At 37.9% G+C, this 18,340-nt stretch overlaps 2 protein-coding genes across 3 annotated transcripts in view; one reads left to right on the top strand and one right to left on the bottom strand.

The window, feature by feature from the left end:
* The window catches only part of LOC141456351 (uncharacterized), a 339,891-nt gene that overhangs the window by 69,117 nt on the left and 252,434 nt on the right, over positions 1 to 18,340 (top strand). The gene's annotated exons all lie outside the window — the stretch shown is intronic.
* On the bottom strand, positions 2,749 to 4,753 carry LOC141456350 (uncharacterized). Its single transcript, XM_074132266.1, has one exon. It carries the CDS (start codon positions 4,615 to 4,617, stop codon positions 3,463 to 3,465), a length of 1,155 nt encoding a protein of 384 aa, XP_073988367.1. The 5' UTR covers positions 4,618 to 4,753; the 3' UTR covers positions 2,749 to 3,462.

Genomic DNA, 18,340 nt, shown 5'->3' with positions numbered 1-18,340 from the left:
AAAACTGTAATTTTAGTATTACAACAACCTCTCACAGTGCTCTCTCTTCTGATCATAACCCTGTCATTTTTAATTTAACGAACAAAGTAAATGAACTTCAATCGGAGAAAGCTTTCAACTTTAAAGCTGCTGATTGGAAAAATTTTAGGTCCTTGGTGGACGAAAAATTAGATATTAATCCAATCATAACTAACTATCACGATATTGACACATTAGCGACCAACCTCCAAACCATACTATTAACGGCTGCATTGGATTCAATTCCGCTTAAAAAATCAAGGAGTAAATCTGAAGAATTACCTCCTCTAATCTTGCTATGTATAAAAATTAAAAACATTGTCAAAAAGGCGTTTTCTAAGTACCGTCACTCCTGGATTAAGAGAACGCTAAATAAACTTATATCCTTGATATCAAGACTTTTGCAACTGCACAAAAACGCTAGCTGGAACAACTTTCTTTCGCAGCTATCTACCCATGATAATAAACTTTACAGAATTGTTAAAGGAGTCCGCAAAGAAACGCCTAACATACCGCCACTCTCTTTAAATAATAATCCTCAGACCACCTCTCTAAACAGCTATGCCTTTAGTTCTCACCATAAAGCTTCGACGTTGGCCGACTTCTTTCAGAATGTTCACATCAGGAACGCAGATCTAGGCGTTCCTTCGTTCACCCGTAGTGTAATATCTACGAACAAAGAATTTTTTATTCCAACTATAAAACACGACACCTGCAAATTAACTTCTCCGAAAGAAATCAGAAATATTATTTCCAAATTAAAAGATAACAAGGCTCCTGGTGTAGATGGTATTCAGTCACGAATAATTAAAAATATATCTCGCAAGTGTTTAATTCACTTGACTAAGCTAATTAACTATATTTTAATGTTTGGATATTTTCCAGAAATTTGGAAAACTGCAAAAGTGATTGTCTTCCCCAAGCCTGGAAAAGATCACTCTCTACCCAGTAGTTATCGACCAATCTCTTTATTACCCTGCCTTAGTAAAGTCGTTGAACGTGTTGTACTAAAGAGACTAAATGCATTTATTGAAAGTAATAATTTACTATCTCAAGTGCAATACGGATTTAGATCTTTTCACTCCACTACTGCACAGCTAGCAAGAGTCACGGACATCATTGCGGACGGATTTAATGTGAACAAGCACACAGGAATGGCATTGATCGATGTTGAGAAGGCTTTCGATTGTGTTTGGCATGATGGCCTAATCTATAAGATGATCCAGAATGACTTCCCTAAATACCTAATTTACTTTGTCAAAAGCTATTTGACTAGCAGGAAATTTTGCGTAGCAGTTGATAATGCTACTTCTAGCCTCAGGCCAATTTTAGCCGGTGTGCCGCAAGGTTCGGTCCTTGGACCAACTCTCTTTAACATTTTTATTAATGATTTAACCAAAATTAAACTTAAAGCCAGTAGTGCGTTGTTTGCCGATGACACTTCCTTTTTCATATCCTCCTTCAGAATTGACACTATAGCCAATCATTTGTCAATAGCTCTTGCTAAAAGTTTCAAGTACTTTAAAAAGTGGAGAATCAAACCTAACCACCCTAAAACGGAGCTAATTCTATTCTCTCGAAGAAGACCCACAATCAACCATACTGTTACAGTAAATGGAGTCTCTCTACCATGGCGAAAAGAAGTTAAATACTTAGGATTAACTTTAGACTCAAAACTAACGTACACAAAGCATGTAAATAATGTATGTAATAAGGCGCTAGGCGTTATGTGCAGTCTGTTCTCCTCGCTTAATAGACACTCATCCTTGGACTTCCAAAATAAAAAATTAATATACTATCTCTACATTCGACCTATACTCCTCTATGCAGCCCCTGTCTGGTCTCAAACTTGCATAACCAATCATAATAAAATACAGAGAGTGCAAAACAAATGCCTGAGATTGATTGGTTCATTTCCCAGATGGACGCCCATAGACTACATGCACGCAGTAATTGACGTTCCTAGCATCTCCACTACTGTTTACTGTCTTTTATAAAAATTCGTCTCCACTTGTTACAATAGTCCGTACCCACACATAGTAGCCATTGTTAATTACCATATAAACTCTCTCAGTTATAAAAAATATAAATATAAACGCTTAAAGCATCTTTTGTAACACCCACCTGTTTATCAAGCTAAGGTTTTTTTAAATTTTTCCTTAATATGTAAATATGTTCCTTTAAACTGAACTAAATAATTTGATGGGTGTACATAGGCGCTAAGCTTGAAACCTCAATTTCATTTCAAATTTGTGTACATATTTAAAGTTTTGTAAATAAATATTATTATTATTATTATAAATATAATATAATTCCCAGCTTCATTTTATAGACTAGGTAAAATAAATCAATTAAATAATAATAAAATAATGAATTTTATATTCGTGATTTTACGCTAGGAGATGATTTAGCTTGTCGTGGTTACCTGTCCGTCGGTGTTACGAATTAAAGTAGTTAAGTACAATATTTCTTTAAAGTATTATCTTCGTTACTCATATCATTTAAGTTCATCTAACTAGTGAACCTAGTAAGAGCTATAATGGTTAATTTTATGAATTCTTTGTTAAATATTCAATATATTATGGCATCCAAACTTTATAAAAAAAAAACTAGTTATCAATTACGTACGGCCCGTTTACCAGATTAATAATGTGCAAATTGCAAGTATGCACTGATCTTGAAGTGTTCTCATACACACTTCTCTTCTCACAACTATTTTTTTTTTTTTTTTTTTTTTTTTTTTTTTTTTTTTTTGGCGCATCGACGACCATGGTCATTAGCGCCCCTAGAGCTGTGTTCTTTTCTCGAACTAGGATGGCACATGTCTCTCCACCCGATTAGCGTCCTACCAATATCTCACCAGTGAGGCATGGCGGAGCCCCGGGTAATCCGACCTAGGTCCACACTACCCTTCATAAGTTATCGGTCCAGCCGACAAGAGGGAGTGCGGGTACCCAGTAGTGCCATCCTCTTCCTACCCAACTCATTTGTCTCATCTCAGTTTTATTCACCACCTAAAGGCTATTTGCATTTATATCCTTAACCAAACTATCCTAGCTATCAGTTTTGAAACTTTGGGGTGTAGTACTCTTATAAATATTCCTACACCCCTTACAATACACTAAGCCTAGCAATATGTACAATATATACACTCACTTATACCTACATTCTTCTTAATTAAAACATTCATGCTTATAAATACATTTACGCTTATAAATACACTCTCGCTGATAAATACACTCACGCTGATAAATACACTCACGCTGATAAATACACTCACGCTGATAAATACACTCACGCTGATAAATACTCTCACGCTGATAAATACATTCATGACTACTATACATTCATACATCGTCCATCCAGAGGGGAGAGTACTCGATATTCCTCTCCCCTTTTGTTAAACTAACCTATTAGCTAACCTAACTATTAGATAACCTAATCCTAAATTTTATGATAAAGTTGAATTTTCTTCAAAAATGCAAATAGCCTTTTTTTGTGGGAAGACCCTATTTCTAGCACTGCACGCAAATCATCTGGCAGACCTGCTTGAGCTCTATGTTGACGCAGGGTCTGGCACTCTTCCAACACATGTGCCACAGTCAGCCTTTCATTGCACCATGAGCACCTAGGTCTTCTAGCCCCAATGAGAAGATGCCCATGGGTCACTCGAGTGTGTCCAATCCTCAGCCTCGTAATTATTACCGATTCTCGCCGCGGGAGATTCTCAGCTGCTGAACGTTGCACCCGTGGTTCAATATCTTTCAATTTTTCATTTACGTAGTCCCACTGATGCTGCCATTTTCTAATTATGTTTTCTTTAATGTGAGCTTTTAGATCAGTGGGTCGAACAGGGATGACACTTTGTATTTGATTAGAGGCGGCACTTCTTGCCGCCTGATCCGCCTTTTCGTTCCCAGATACGCCAATGTGGCCTGGCACCCATGCGAATGTCACCCTCTGTCCATATGTGCGTAGTTGGTGCAACATATTATTGATATTAATAATCATTGGATCAGCTGAGAATATATCCCGGAGAGCCATCAAAGTACTTAAGGAATCTGACAATATTAATACTTTATTATACTTCTTTTCAATAATTAATTTCAGGGCCTGGCAAATCGCGTACACTTCTGCCGTGAATACTGTGGCGTATGGAGGGAGTGTCCACTGCAGGGTAACGCCCTCCGTGTACACGGCACATCCTACACCATTGTCTATCTTCGACCCATCTGTGAAGATAGGTCGGTGATCGTAGTAATAATTTAAGATCTCAAATAATTTCTGTCGATAGACAATGGGAGATGTTTCGTTTTTCTTACATATTGTCAGATCCAAACGGGCGCAAGCAGGAGTCATTAGCCAGGGAGGGGAGTTGCTAAATCCCCACCCCTCTACAGGACAAAATTCCAGACTCGCCGATTCCATGAGGCGTTTAGCTCTAACACCTAGGGGCTGCGTCCGCGTACTTTGTTGTCGAAATTCTTCATCGGATTGGCTCTCGAATATGGAGTGAAACAAAGGGTGTGATGTTTTTCCCCATATTCCGGCGACATAGCACTGTACTAGCTGTTCTCTTCTTAGCTGAGGTGGTAACATCCCTGATTCAACGTAGAGGCTCTGAAGAGGACTGGTACGAAAGGCGCCAGTAATCAACCTTATTCCTTCATTGTAAACATTGTCAAGTATCTTAAGGCGAGATTTGCGCGCAGAGCTATACACTGGTGCACCATATTCTAACTTGGATCGGGTGATACATGTAAATATACGTTTTAGAATTTCGTATTCTGTTCCCCATTTATAACTCGATAGAAATTTCAATACATCAAGGGTCTTCTTTGCTTTAAAGTTAGTTGACTGCAGATGCTCTTGCCATGACAAACTTGAATCAAATGTTAGGCCCAAAAAACGAGTACTTTCTTTATATTCTATAGGTGTGCTGTCCAGGTATAAAGTGGGTGGACTATGCTCGTGCCTTAGTCTACAGAAATGTACGCACACCGTTTTGGTTCTGGAAAATTGGAACCCGTTTCTAGAAGCCTCGGCAGCCACTCTGTTTATTGCCTCTTGTAGGGTTTCCCCAACCTCGGTTATGTTGTTTCCTGAAAGGTATATGGCGAGGTCATCTACATATAGTGAAACCTGTAGGGGGTCCCCTACGGCTTCTGCTAGACAATTTACCGCCACTATAAACAGTGTAACGCTTAATACTGATCCCTGGGGTATGCCATTCTCTAAGACTTTTGGGGCCGAAAAGACTGATCCTAGGCGAACTCGAATTCTCCGTAGCTCTAGGAAGCTATTTATAAACATGGGCAAATTTCCCCTTAGACCCCACTCGTGACACTTCCGCAGTATCGCATGCCGCCAAGTAGTGTCATATGCCTTCTCGAGGTCAAAGAACACGGCCAGAACGTGTTCTCTTCTCATGAAGGCATTTTGAAGATATATCTCAAGGCGGCTCGCTTGATCCAACGTAGATCTATATCTGCGGAATCCTGCTTGATACTGGCTGTAAAGCCCTCTGGTTTCTAACACGTGTACTAATCTATTATTAATCATTGCCTCGAGGACTTTACTCAAGCAGGAGGTCAACGAGATGGGTCTGTAACTTGAGGGGACGTTGGGGTCTTTACCCTCCTTGGGGATCGGTATAACGATTGATTCCCGCCAGCAGTCAGGATACTGGCCTGTTTCCCATATGCGGTTGTACAGCCAAAGAAGCTGTTCCTTACTGAACGAGTTCAAGTTCTTCAACATGGCATATGGGATCCCATCCAGACCTGGTGAGGTATCCTTTGTTTTCCTTAGGGCATTTTCTAGTTCGTGTATTGTTAGCGGGACATTGTAGTTTTCTATAGTGGCGGTGTTAAAGTCGAGTGGCTGTAGCTCTAATTCATTTTTCCGACTAAGAAATCGAGCAGAGTACGCCTGTGAACTTGACACTTCGGCAAAGTGCACAGCTAGATACTCCGCCACTTCTCTCGGCTCAGTGACGATTGCATTTCCTCGAAGAAGGGTTGGCACTGACGGGGTCTTACGTACACCAGAGAGGGTTTTAACTTTATTCCAGACCTCCTTTAATGTCGTAGATGTGGATATCGTAGACACATAGGAGGCTAGGGTTTCTTTTTTAGCATTTCTAATAATTCCCCTCTCTCTGGCTCTTAACCTCTTAAAATTTATTAAATTTCCTTCCGTTGGGTACCTTTTAAATCTGTTAAAGGCCCGTTTTTTCATTGCATTAGCAACTTTACACTCCCGGGTCCACCAAGGAACGGGGGTTCTTTTAATTCTCCCACCGACCTTCGGCACAGACCCATCAGCAGCGAGCACCAACGCTTCAGTGAAATACTTCGTATCAGTGGTGACATCTCCTGAAAAGGCTGGTGTCACCACTCTGGCTGAATATTCGGGCCAGTTTGCCCTCCTAGTGTCGTATCTTACAGGAGTGATATAGTCGTACTTGGAGATAGAGGTGCTTATCATTAACGGGAAGTGGTCACTCTGATATAATTCGTCTAAGGTGTTCCAATCCAAATGTACTGCTAGTGAGGGAGATGCTATGGACAGGTCGATTGCACTAAAAGAACCTGACGCTACATTGAAATGTGTTGCGCCTCCATCGTTGAGAAGAATTAGGTTATTATTATCAATTATTTCTTCAAGGGTCCTGCCTCGCGAGTCGCTCGTAGCTGAACCCCATACTGCATTATGGGAGTTGAAGTCTCCCATTATCAACACAGGAGCGGGCAGCTGCGAAAGCAGGTCCTCCAGGTCTCTCCTCCGCCAATAAATATCAGGTAAGTAGATACTTACTAGAGTAACCTGCATGGGTGTTACTATACGCACGGCTACAGCTTGGAGGTTTGAATTTAGGGTTAGCCGTCTGCTAGAGATGTTATCTCGTACACAAACGGCAACACCGCCATGTGCCCTTCCACCAGGGGCTGGTTGCACCTCCTTAGTATGGGAGATATATCCAGGGATTCGAAAAGGTTGCCCTGGACGCAACTTCGTTTCTTGAATAGCAATGCCAAAAGGATTATGTCGTGTCAGTATTCGTCGTAGTCCTTCCAAATTATTAATTAAGCCCCTCATATTCCATTGAATAATGGATTCATGCATTTTGGTAGTTAGGAGTAACCACTTCTGACCAGGAACTATTAAGGAAAGGATTTTTGATAATTTTAAAAAGATTTTTTATTTTCGAGTATTTAAAAACTAATATACAAATATTTCTACATTTAGATCTACGAGTGATATTTACAGGCTCTTCTATATACAAACTAAAACTATTTACATATACTTTACTATATACACATTTTACAGATATTAAACACTTATTATACGAGTAGGGCTTACACATAATTTTAATTACTTGGACGACGTTTTCCGTCGAGTTTTGCCTTTCGACCTACCGTTTCTTTTAGTAGTCGGCGGGCGTTCGGAAATCTGTCCACTTTCAGACTCGGACATATCAAGGTCCGATCCTATTAAAGAGTCAGTAGGTTGTGAACATACTGCTTCTTCTTTTTCTTTCTTCTTTGGGGAGCGCTGAGGGCGACTTACTAGTTGCCAGGCATCCACCAAAGAGGTAGTAATAGTTTGAGGTGGGACAAATCCCACCTTTGTTTCCACCCCACTAGTGGATGGGGGTGGTGTAGCCAGCCTTAAGGCTGGTTTTTCCCTTTCGGGAGGGATTATTTTTGGTGGTGGGGTCTCACCCACCTCAATTATTTTTTCCTTTAAGGCCGGAAAAGGCCCAAATATCGGAGTTGGGTTTATCGGAATCATTGCCGGTGTTTTTGTCACTTTTTTAGCAAAGGAGATTTCCGGAGTGATGTAATACTTTGATTCCACGATGGACTTTGCTTCGTGGTAGGGCAGCTGTTGAAGGGTCTTTATCTTTTGAATTTCCTTCTCCTTAATTAGAACAGGACAACTTGGTGATCTTGCATTGTGGTCTCCTTTACAGTTCACACATACAGGCGGAGGTGTACATTCACCTTCGTGCTGCTGCTTTCCGCAAACGCATACTTGTTCTGTTGCTTTACACCTCAAAGAGGTGTGTCCAAACAGTTGGCACCTGTAGCACCGCAAAGGAGAAGGGATATAGGGCCTTACTTTTAATTTGTAAAATGCTGCCTCGATCATACTTGGTGGTTTCGGCTTGTTAAAGGTGAGTACAAGGGAGGCTGTATCGACTAATTCCTCCCCTTGACGCCTCTTGATCCTGCGTACATCGATAACCCCTTCTTGAACGAGACCTTCCTTAATGTCCTCTATGGAACTGTTGAGGAAGTCTCTACATGTGATGACCCCTTGAGAACTATTTAGTTTTACGTGGGGGCTCACAATAACTTCGATTTCCCCGAATTTAGTTGTGTTTTCTAAAATCTTTGCTTGGGCACGGGTTTCGGCTTCAATGCATATTGAGCCGTCACCCTGCTTTTTGATACTCTTTACTTTTCCCAAGATGCCTTTGATTATTTTGTTCAGCTTAAACGAGCACGTTTGGCTGAAGCTTCCTTCCTGTGCGGTCTGCTTTACCAGATAATAACGTGCCCAGTTGTCTTCTTCTAGGTTCAAAAAGAATGTTCTATCCGTTTTCTTTTCGGATCTTCTATCTAAGTTGCCTCCCCTGGCTTTCTTCCTTGGCGGGGAAGAAGGGTTAAATGGTTGCAATGTTATTGCAGTTTGGATTTGTCCGTTCGTTATGTCCATTTCCGCGCCGTTAGTCATATTGCCAATTTGGATTCCTGATAATTGATTAATTCGTGACATTCATTCCCACGAGTAGGGACGGTCTAAACATCGCCCTCCGGCAGAGCGCCCTTACCGGAGGGAAGGTCTATTTACTTACTGAGTGCGACCTGGTGCTCAGTAGGGCCGATCCAGTGGGCTGATACCCCCGCCCACAAACCTCTCGACTCGGGACCAACATCGAGATTTAGGGGTGTGATATTTGTGCGTCTGCAGTTGGTGTGTAGGTGTGTGTGTATGTGTGTGCAGTGTGATGTGGTATTGAGCTCGGGTTCCGTGGGTTCGCTAAACCCATACGGCTGTGCACCAGCCGCCCCTGCGTAGTCCTTTAGTCGCCTCTTACGACATCCTGGACGGGAGCAGGCCTATTCTGTCCCCGGCCCTGCAGGGGCTTCTCACAACTATTCTCTTGAACTTTGTCCCAAATCCACAAAATTTTAGTCAACCATTGCATACATTTTCCGGGCTTTTCCAAATGAAATTTTTCAGAAGCACTCTCTAAAACTAAATTTAACTCCGCCTACAAAAAACTATACGAAAATCGTTCAACAAATCACTTTAAAATGTAAGTAAACTCAGAGCGACAACAGACATGCGTTCACTTCCAGTACCAGATAACCAATCAACGACTATGTCTTTTCGACAAGTCTACATAATTCCATCAGATTTAGTTTGTGATTTAGGGCAATACATTTCTTTTAATTTTAGAGGAAGACCTCTTGCTGTTTTTTCCCAGCACTGGAGACCCAATAACCTGTATTTTTCTTTACAATTTCCATATTCTTTTATTTTTAAATAATTTTTATAAATGCTACAAAATTCTTTTATCTGTTAAAAGTAATTTTCCATTCTATTGGGAATAAGCTTGGAAAGATTTCCATTTTTTTTTGTTCTGACATTATGCGTTATTCCCAATAACTTTTCTCTACAGAAAATTCTACTATCTCCATTTTTGTACGCTTGTTTAACTTGAAAATAACCGTCATTATATTAGAGTAAAAGTTTTTTTCATTTTGTCTCCCCTCCTCGCCCAGTTATCTCCTGCCTTTTATCCATTTTGCCATAATGTAATGTACCCTAGTTAATGTTGTCAGTATTAACAATACTTCCGTAAATTATATTCAATTATATGACTATATTTATGCTTTGTTTTTCTTCAAGTCTGTCGTATAAAATTACAATTTTTCGGTTATGTTACATTTAAGCAAACTATTTCCCTATCTCCCCTTTCAGAACAACGGTTTGCTTAAAAACAGTTGGATTAAATTCGCTTAGCAAAAGAAAAGCTTCCAATTGGGTTTGGCCTCTTCGTTGTTCTTGAAGCTCAAAGGCGTTTTTTTTTTGTTCTCATCTTCAATTCCAGTCTATTAAGTTGAACAAAATTCCATTTTTTTGTAACTATTTGCTAGAATCAAGTTCTCATATTAAAATATGCTCAACTTGTTTGCAAATAGTGCTTCTTTCTATGCAGATACGTACCGGTGACGTCATTAAAAAATCCCTCGTGAAAGCCTCCATAGCAAATTATTTATAATTGTTATAAATTTAAATTAAATATTGCGAACACTCTCCGCCGCCTTATCCAGCCACATTTTTTAATCAACTTGACCTAATTCTTATCGCTTTCAACAAACATCGCTAATTTTTGCTGTGTATTCTTAAATTTATGTTATGTTCTTAAAAGTTCTCGATACAGTTCTCGCCTCAAAAATACAGTTCTTCATTCAAACCTAGACAGACGTCCTGTCCTGAAGCATGAAGTTCAAGACGTCAAAACTTATAGGCCATCTATCCATCTTGTTACACTTCGTTTTTACAACTCCAATCAGACTTGGCTAGACTTAGATCTAGTCAGCATCATTTTTGTAGTCAGGTTAGCCAAACCCTATCTAAAGATTGTCTTCTAAATTTGCCTTTCTATTCTAACCTTGTCCGAAATTTATTATCTTTTCTAAATCTTGCAAACCCTGTTGAGTTTGTGACTGTTTCGTCCCGACGAGAGCGATTTCTTGTGGATTTACTAATTGTATTTAAACAACTCGATTTAAAAAGAAGAATGATTTGAAAAGTGCTCCGTCACTACAGCAACTATAAAACCCTAGTATTCTAAATAAAATTAAAAAAAAAAATTAATAAAAAACCTATCACAAACTGAATTCAGTCTCTCGTCTATCCTAATGAACCATATAACTTGGGTGAAATGGATTTTGCATACAGATCTAGAACGTGACCTGTACGTGATATTCTCACGCACCTGCATATGACCTGCACATCAATATTTTATCAATGGCTTTTCTCCCTAACCTATTTCACCTGGGAAAAAAAAATGAAAAGAGGCTGTCAACTTTTCTCAATGTATACGAGCGGTTAGTCATGGCCGTCATACAATGAATGGAGGAGTCTGTAAGAAAGTACATTGTTATTTAGATTTCCATAGTTTTTACCATTATATTAGATTAATGTTATCTGCGCCATTAGTACCTGTAAAAAGTGGAATAAAATATCATTCACAAACAGTGTTCCCTCTAAGCTGTGCGCTTGTGCGCGCGCACATAAATTTAAACATAGCGCACATGAAAAATATTTGCGCGCACAAAAATTTTTTGATTAAAACGAAACAAAGAAATCGATTGCAGGAACATATGGATATGCTGATGAGAGTAAAATCATATATGAATGACGGAAACAATGTAAATTAAGGTTAAATTTATGCAGAATGGTTAAAACCAAAAGGCTGGAGAGAGAAGTTATAAAATAAATGCCATTCATAAAAAATGTAATCCTTAATTCTAAAATTGTTCAATAATAAGTAATCGTGAATTGCCGTTCTTGTTTGTTTGATTTGACGAATGTGTTAATTTAAAAAATTAGAAGCAGACAACATTATTACATTGTAAGTATTTAAATTTTCTTATTTTCCGTTTGAATGGAAAAGGGAAGCCACAGTAATCAACTAAATTCTGTCTTCACGAACTAATGATTTGACTTGATTTTAGGGTAGTTTTTTCATTGTGTTCCGTTGTAGTGTGTGGAATGCTCAATGCGTATAAGTAGGAACAAAATTTGGCTGAATTTTCAGACTATTATTGTATTGTCTTTTTTGCACTTTTTTAAATTGCAGCACAATATTTGTTTATTTTAGAAAAAACTGCATACACTTAAAAAAGTGCGCACACAGGTCACAAAAAATTAGAGGGAACACTGTTCACAAAGCCTACAACTTTGTAGAGTTACTGAAAATTCTCCCGTAGGAGGAAGTGGATTAACCACTTCTTCAGGACACTTGGCGTCCCAGCTGGTATCCCCAGCCTAACAACATGAACATGAGCAACATACACTGTAACACCCCAACACATTTACACTGTACACATATAGCATAGAGGTGGTATACCTCCACTCCTAATCCTTGCTTCTATCCCTTTCCTGACCTTCCGGATACCTACCCAAGCTGAGATAGGGTCACGTGTCGAGACTGAATGCGTACTGGGCAGTAACGATCACCTTGGGGCACCGGGTGAAACCCCATTATAGCCTTCCTGTGGCAGTGGGGGTCTGGCACAGGTGACCATTGAACCCCTACCTCACGTGGGGCTAAAAAAATAAAAAATAAAAATTCAAAATCCCAGCTAGTGGTGACCCTCAATTCCTTTTTGAGGAAGGTACGCCGGCTGGTTCTGGACTTAAGGGTGGTACTGTGCCGTACCTTCAGATGGGTGCAGTGAGACCACAGGAGAGTGTTCCTGAGGGGAGCGAAAACGCTAATGCCCCCAGAAACGATTTTCTCGGTTGCGTTTCAATCGAGTGGTTCTGCTATGAAACCTTTGGCTCTTTGAGACCAAAAGACATAGTAGCGCAAAAAAGAACTAGTAGGGGAAGACCTCAACCTCCTTAGTAGTGGAGGCTTCGCCTACTAGAACCAAAGGGAAGGGCACAATAAGCCTCGTTTGGTAGTAGTGCCGTGAGGCATAGGCCCTGTCCCGCTTTTCCAATTTAATCTAATCTGAAAATTCCCAGCTCAAATTAGTCAAAATTTTTAGATGTAGCCTTGCTTAAATACTTCCTCTTATAATTTTTTAAACAAAATACCCTCAAATTTCGCCACTCACATTTCTGCTACAAAATGGACGTTTTTAAGTCATTGAAAAATAAATTTTTTACTGAATCTATATTTCTATTCGCACAAATTGTGAATTTAATCCTAAACTTGGGAGGGGAACAGGACTCTTCATTAAAACATCCTCAATTGGTGGCCTGGCTCAAAAATTTCAGGTTCAAATACCCATGACTAAAAAAAAAAAAAATCCCTTAAAGCTGTTAGATTGGACTCCATATTGAAAAAAGAAAACGTGGAGAACTAAGAAAGTGGATGGAAAAAAACAGCGAAATATTGGGTGCCAATCAGCTTCTTTCAACACAGAACTGGTGGTTGTTGCTTAAAAAAGTAGCGAATGCGGAGACGAGGAGTTGCCCCTTGAAGAGGGGGGTAGAGAGAGAGTGCGAGCGAGCAAAAGAGATGGAGCGATTTTGTTTAATTTGTTGATTGAAATAGCTGATCGCTTTGTACTCTTATAGAATGTAATTCCATTTGTATTCATTAATAGCCTCTTTGCGAGGTTTTGGCCAAACACACTTTGGTAAATTGTTTCCACTTTTAATCTTTAAACACTTTTTTGGAAATAGTTGATTAACAGCTTTGGCTAAAATACTTTCATTAAGTAAACTTTCTTTTTTTTATATATTTTGATCTTGGAATTAAAAGTTTAAATAAAAATGCCTTACATATCTTAAGATAAAGTATTTCCATGCTGCCCAATCTTAAAACCTTTTTTGAATTATTATTTATTTATTTTTATTTTTTGACGTACTCAGAAATAGAAATATAGTTTTTCTGCATTCAGAAAATCAGAAGCCTATCAGTATATACTAAATTTAGTGAAGGTTGTTTAAATTTCAGTTATTGATTTTTTGTACTATTGCTAAGTGGGCTTTAATTAAAAGTTGATTTTTACAAATACAAATTTATTTATATGAATTATAGGACTCACGTCCTGTCTCAAATACAGTTGGGTACAGCATAAATGAATACAAATATATACAAATATTAGCACAAAGAAAACTGAAAAAAAAACTGAATTATGTCCAAAGCCCAAAGGAATAGCTCCTTTGTGGTATTTCATGGTATTTTTTAAGTCCTTGTAAAAAAGTAAAAAGATAAATAAAGCCAAAGTAATTAAAAAAGAAATAAAGTAAAAAACATAAATCAATTTTCAACTTATTAACTCCTCTCTTAAAGAGAAACATTCACACAGATAACAGAATACAGTTTTCATTGCAGCTCTACTGCCACTGAGTTAACACAAAAGGTAAACTGAAAGAAGCTCTGTCCTTATACTTTTCTCGGGTGCCAAAAATATCCAGGACAAACCATAAATATATGGTGCAAATCCTCTTTTCGAACATTACCACTTAAAAGGCAATTACTGTTTAAATCTATTCTGTAAGTGCTATTTTTTAATTTTAATGATAATGTATATTTATTAATAGTCCTAAGTTGAGCAAATAAACGTGTGTATGATATGGGTAATTGAGTAAGGAGATACGTATTGTTGCAGGATCGAGCTATTGTTGTATAGCTGAGGGTAAAGAATACTACAAGTGGAGCTATGTATTCTATCCAAATCCTGATTCACAAGAAAGTGTCTATATTTTTCCAAAGTTGGAGAAATCATTGCTGAAAAAACTTCAGGGTCAGATATTCCTAATAGGCTAGACTCATCAAACTGGTCTAGTAAATCCTTCAATCGCAAACAACCCAATTGTACTTAGCAGACTTTCGGAAGCACTTCACTTCCCTGCGTGTAGGACAACATTTTATCTAGGCATGCTCTAGGGTATCTATCCCTACTAGTATTGAGTAATTAATTAAAAGTTGACTTTAATCAAACAAATAATTTAAAGTCACATTATTATTAAAATAGAAGTTTGTTGATTGACTAACAACGAATTTACTGACCGTGACGTCGAAATGACGGGAAAGTGACCCTGTTGCTAGGTTACGTTCGCACTGGTACAAGTCTTTCTCAACTACTACGAAAAGTAGTTTGACCTAGCAACTACAGTTATAAAACATCCCTCTTTGATGGCATTGCTTTTTTTACTTCAAACTTGTGTACCCTTTCCTATATTTTGAGAAATAAAATTTCTTACATTTACAAATTCTGCTAATTTTCTTAGTAAATGATTAGCCAATTGATTTGCAGGCATTCTTTTTTTCTCCCCCGAAGTGGTAGTCACAAACCTCTTCCAGTATTCGAAACATTTTTTTCAGCTAAATTTATTTTTACGTAGTGAAGCGTTAGGACCCTTTGACTAACTATACTGACTGGTTAAAATATTATCGTTGATGTTAGTTATTGTAGGTCGCATTTTGTTCTTGCATTCTTGAACGTGATTTGACTGTTACCTTTAACGTTTTCTACAACACGCTTCACCCGGTAACCTAGCTGATTTTTGAAATATCGTTATTTTTGTTTATATATTGTCTGCAATATCAAAGATCCCTTGCATTGCCCACTATACTCTGTTTTTAACTTTAAATGTGGATAAAGCATGAACTTTGATTTTTATAGCATCCCTCACCCTTCTCTTCGTGTTGCCCCTCGCCAAACCTCTCTCCCTTCTACTTCGCTGGATAAACAGTAACCCTAGTAGTATCCTCTTTCCTTTACTGAATGTTATTTTTCTTCCTTCTAGCCAGCATTCTTCCCTCCGCTATCACTATATAACCATCATTTAGATGTGGAAGGGTGTACACTGCAATGGTTACCTCCTACATTACTAGGTCGTTTGTATAAATAGAATATACCATTGCTGATATGGGCTGTTCACCAAAACTCCAGCAAAGCCAACCATAACACATTGCCAAACATACCCACACAAACAAATATTCAACTCATCCTTATTCTGTTCATAGAAATCTAAAAACTAGTATCATTAAATCTAATTCATTCCTATTGTGTAAAGTTTTATGTTATTATGAGCCTTATATTGCGGTTTATTGTTACTAAATGTTCTTCAATGATTCTGTATTACCTAAAATTATCTTATTTCTATCGTATAATGTTATTCGTTTTGAAATAAGAATTGGATGTTAACTTAAAAGAACTAATAACAGAGTGAAACCTACTTTTATTACTATTTACTTTATTTGGCTTTGTAAATCGAAGTATTGTGTGTTGACTGCAGATATCCGGTATAGCCGATGTAAAGCTTCAATTTGTATTCTAATCTACTTCATTTTTTACCCTTCGTAGAAGAAATCGTGCAGATTTTCGATTTGGCTTTTTAAAGTTAATGATTTGAGATCCACTAAAAACGCAAACGTTGTTTTTAGAAATAATAGTATGATGTTGGTCTTACCCTCTGTGAACGGAAAAACGCAGGAATATTTAATGTTATAATTCTACTTGGTTCCATAAAGTTCTGAAGAAAGAATGCCTTATCGCTAACAATTTGCGCATAACATTTAAAAATAGAACAGCTTAAAAGCCGGTTTCTAATCACAGAAGTTTACGAAAAATACAATTATTCCTCTAAAATAGTAGAGTATGATCTATACGTCCATTTTCGAAACTCGGAAGTGATAGATCTCTTAAGCATTAACAGTTGATTATATTGCGATTTTTGCAAGTATGCGGCTAAGTATGTACTTTACAAGCCCTGTTCCGAAGCCGAGCGGTTATAGGTGAGACCTATAAAGCTAATATTTATTGTGTTGCTGGGTTCGATTCCCGGTCTTAGGCCTTGGTCTTTATTTAATGGTTAATAAAAAGAAATTTACAGTAAAGTATGTTTGTTAGTCGCCTCCGTCTACAACATCTAGTTTGGTAGTTGGACGTAAAGCCTGCCTGGAAAAATAGGCAATTACTTTACTTTTACAAGTCCTGTTCCAAAATCTCAGCTAAGTGTTGTGTCTATAACGTACAGTTCTAACTGTTGCACATTGTTTTAAGGGATTTTTAACTCCATGTTAAAAATCCCTTAAATGGAGTTAGCTGGTGGTTTCAACTCATTATTCCACGGATTTTTCTGTAAATCTAGTACAGATTTTCTTCCTTTGTAAGCTTTGTAATCAAACCCTTGCTACAGGACATTGTCCTTTATAAGCAATAAATGTCACATAGAAATACATTTCGCGTATATCATTATACTTCTTATTACAATTCTAATTACACTTATGCAATTATATAACTTGTTCTTGGTAATTTTTGGTTTTAAGGCAATTAACCGGGAAGGGATTGGGGTGGGATTTTCAGTAAGCATTTCACTTAATCTACTGTAAACTATGATTTCGTAAGCAATTAATGTGGCTCTTGATCTTCCGAGTTAGTAGAATGTTTACTTGCCTAGAACCTAGAGTGTAGAAGTCAGAGAATTTCGTACTTGTGTCTCACCAGATTTCTATTTATTCAATGATATTCATCAAAACCTCATTTCTTATCATCACATCATCGCTCATTAGAAAATTACAAGCTCCTGACATTATTTTACTGTACTGGGTTTATATAGTCAACAATTAAGTACAATTTACGTACGATGATGTAATAAAGTATGTTTAATTGAAAATTTAATGGACAACCTGTGTGTCGAATCTAATGTTTGGTAATTCCTCTTTACAATTCCATAATTCCTCTTTTATTCGCGAAGTAAAATTCCAAATTTGTCAAATTGGTACCGAATGTTTAGCAGACAGAGCAAATTATTACTTTTTGGCAAAGTAAAAGTTCTGCAGTTGGGAGATGTTTATGAAAAACGATATGATGTAAACAAAATAATTTACTGCCTGAATGTTAATCTAGATCTGTACTGCTAGTTTTATTTCTGAATATAATCGATATTACCAGAGCTATTTTCCCATTTACCTCGTATACGAGGTATGTTCAAAAAATAAGGTGAATTTTCAAATTTCGCGGGCTACGTACATTCGAATTTCGATTGTCTTTTTTTTTTATGTTGGTACACTTGTCTCGAACATATTTTCAAAGTTGTAGCTATATAGCATGTTTAGTTTGTATGTTAGAGGCATAAATAAGACAAGTGTTTTGCGAGTTCGGCGATTTTCTTCTGTCGAAAAAAAATGGATCAACGAATTTGAATCAAATTTTGTGTAAAAAATGGAATTAAGTGCTCAAAAACACTTGAAATGTTGAGAGTGGCGTACGGTGAGAGTACTCTGGGTCAAAAAAAGGTTTACAAGTGTTACAAGCTTTTCACAGAAGGTCGAGAAGATGTGAATGACGACGCTCGCCCTGGACGCCCCAGCACATCAACAACCGATGAAAATGTTGAGAAGAATCGTCGAATCACAATTAGAGAAGTTGCTGAGGTTGTCGGCATATCGGTTGGCACATGTCCTGCAATTTTTTTCGGAAATTTTGGGCATGAAGCGTGTAGTAGCGAAGTTCGTTCCAAAATTGCTGAATTTTGATCAAAAAAACCGTCGCATGAGCATCGCTCAGGAATTGTTGAATGACATTATCATGTCTCAGTCACCGTA

Source organism: Rhodnius prolixus, unplaced genomic scaffold (assembly GCF_049639745.1).
Source record: "Rhodnius prolixus isolate KJV_2025 unplaced genomic scaffold, Rpr scaffold_4, whole genome shotgun sequence".
Lineage (NCBI taxonomy): Eukaryota > Metazoa > Arthropoda > Insecta > Hemiptera > Reduviidae > Rhodnius > Rhodnius prolixus.
The sequence above is the reverse complement of the archived record's forward strand: the minus strand, read 5'-3'. Positions and strand labels throughout refer to the sequence as shown.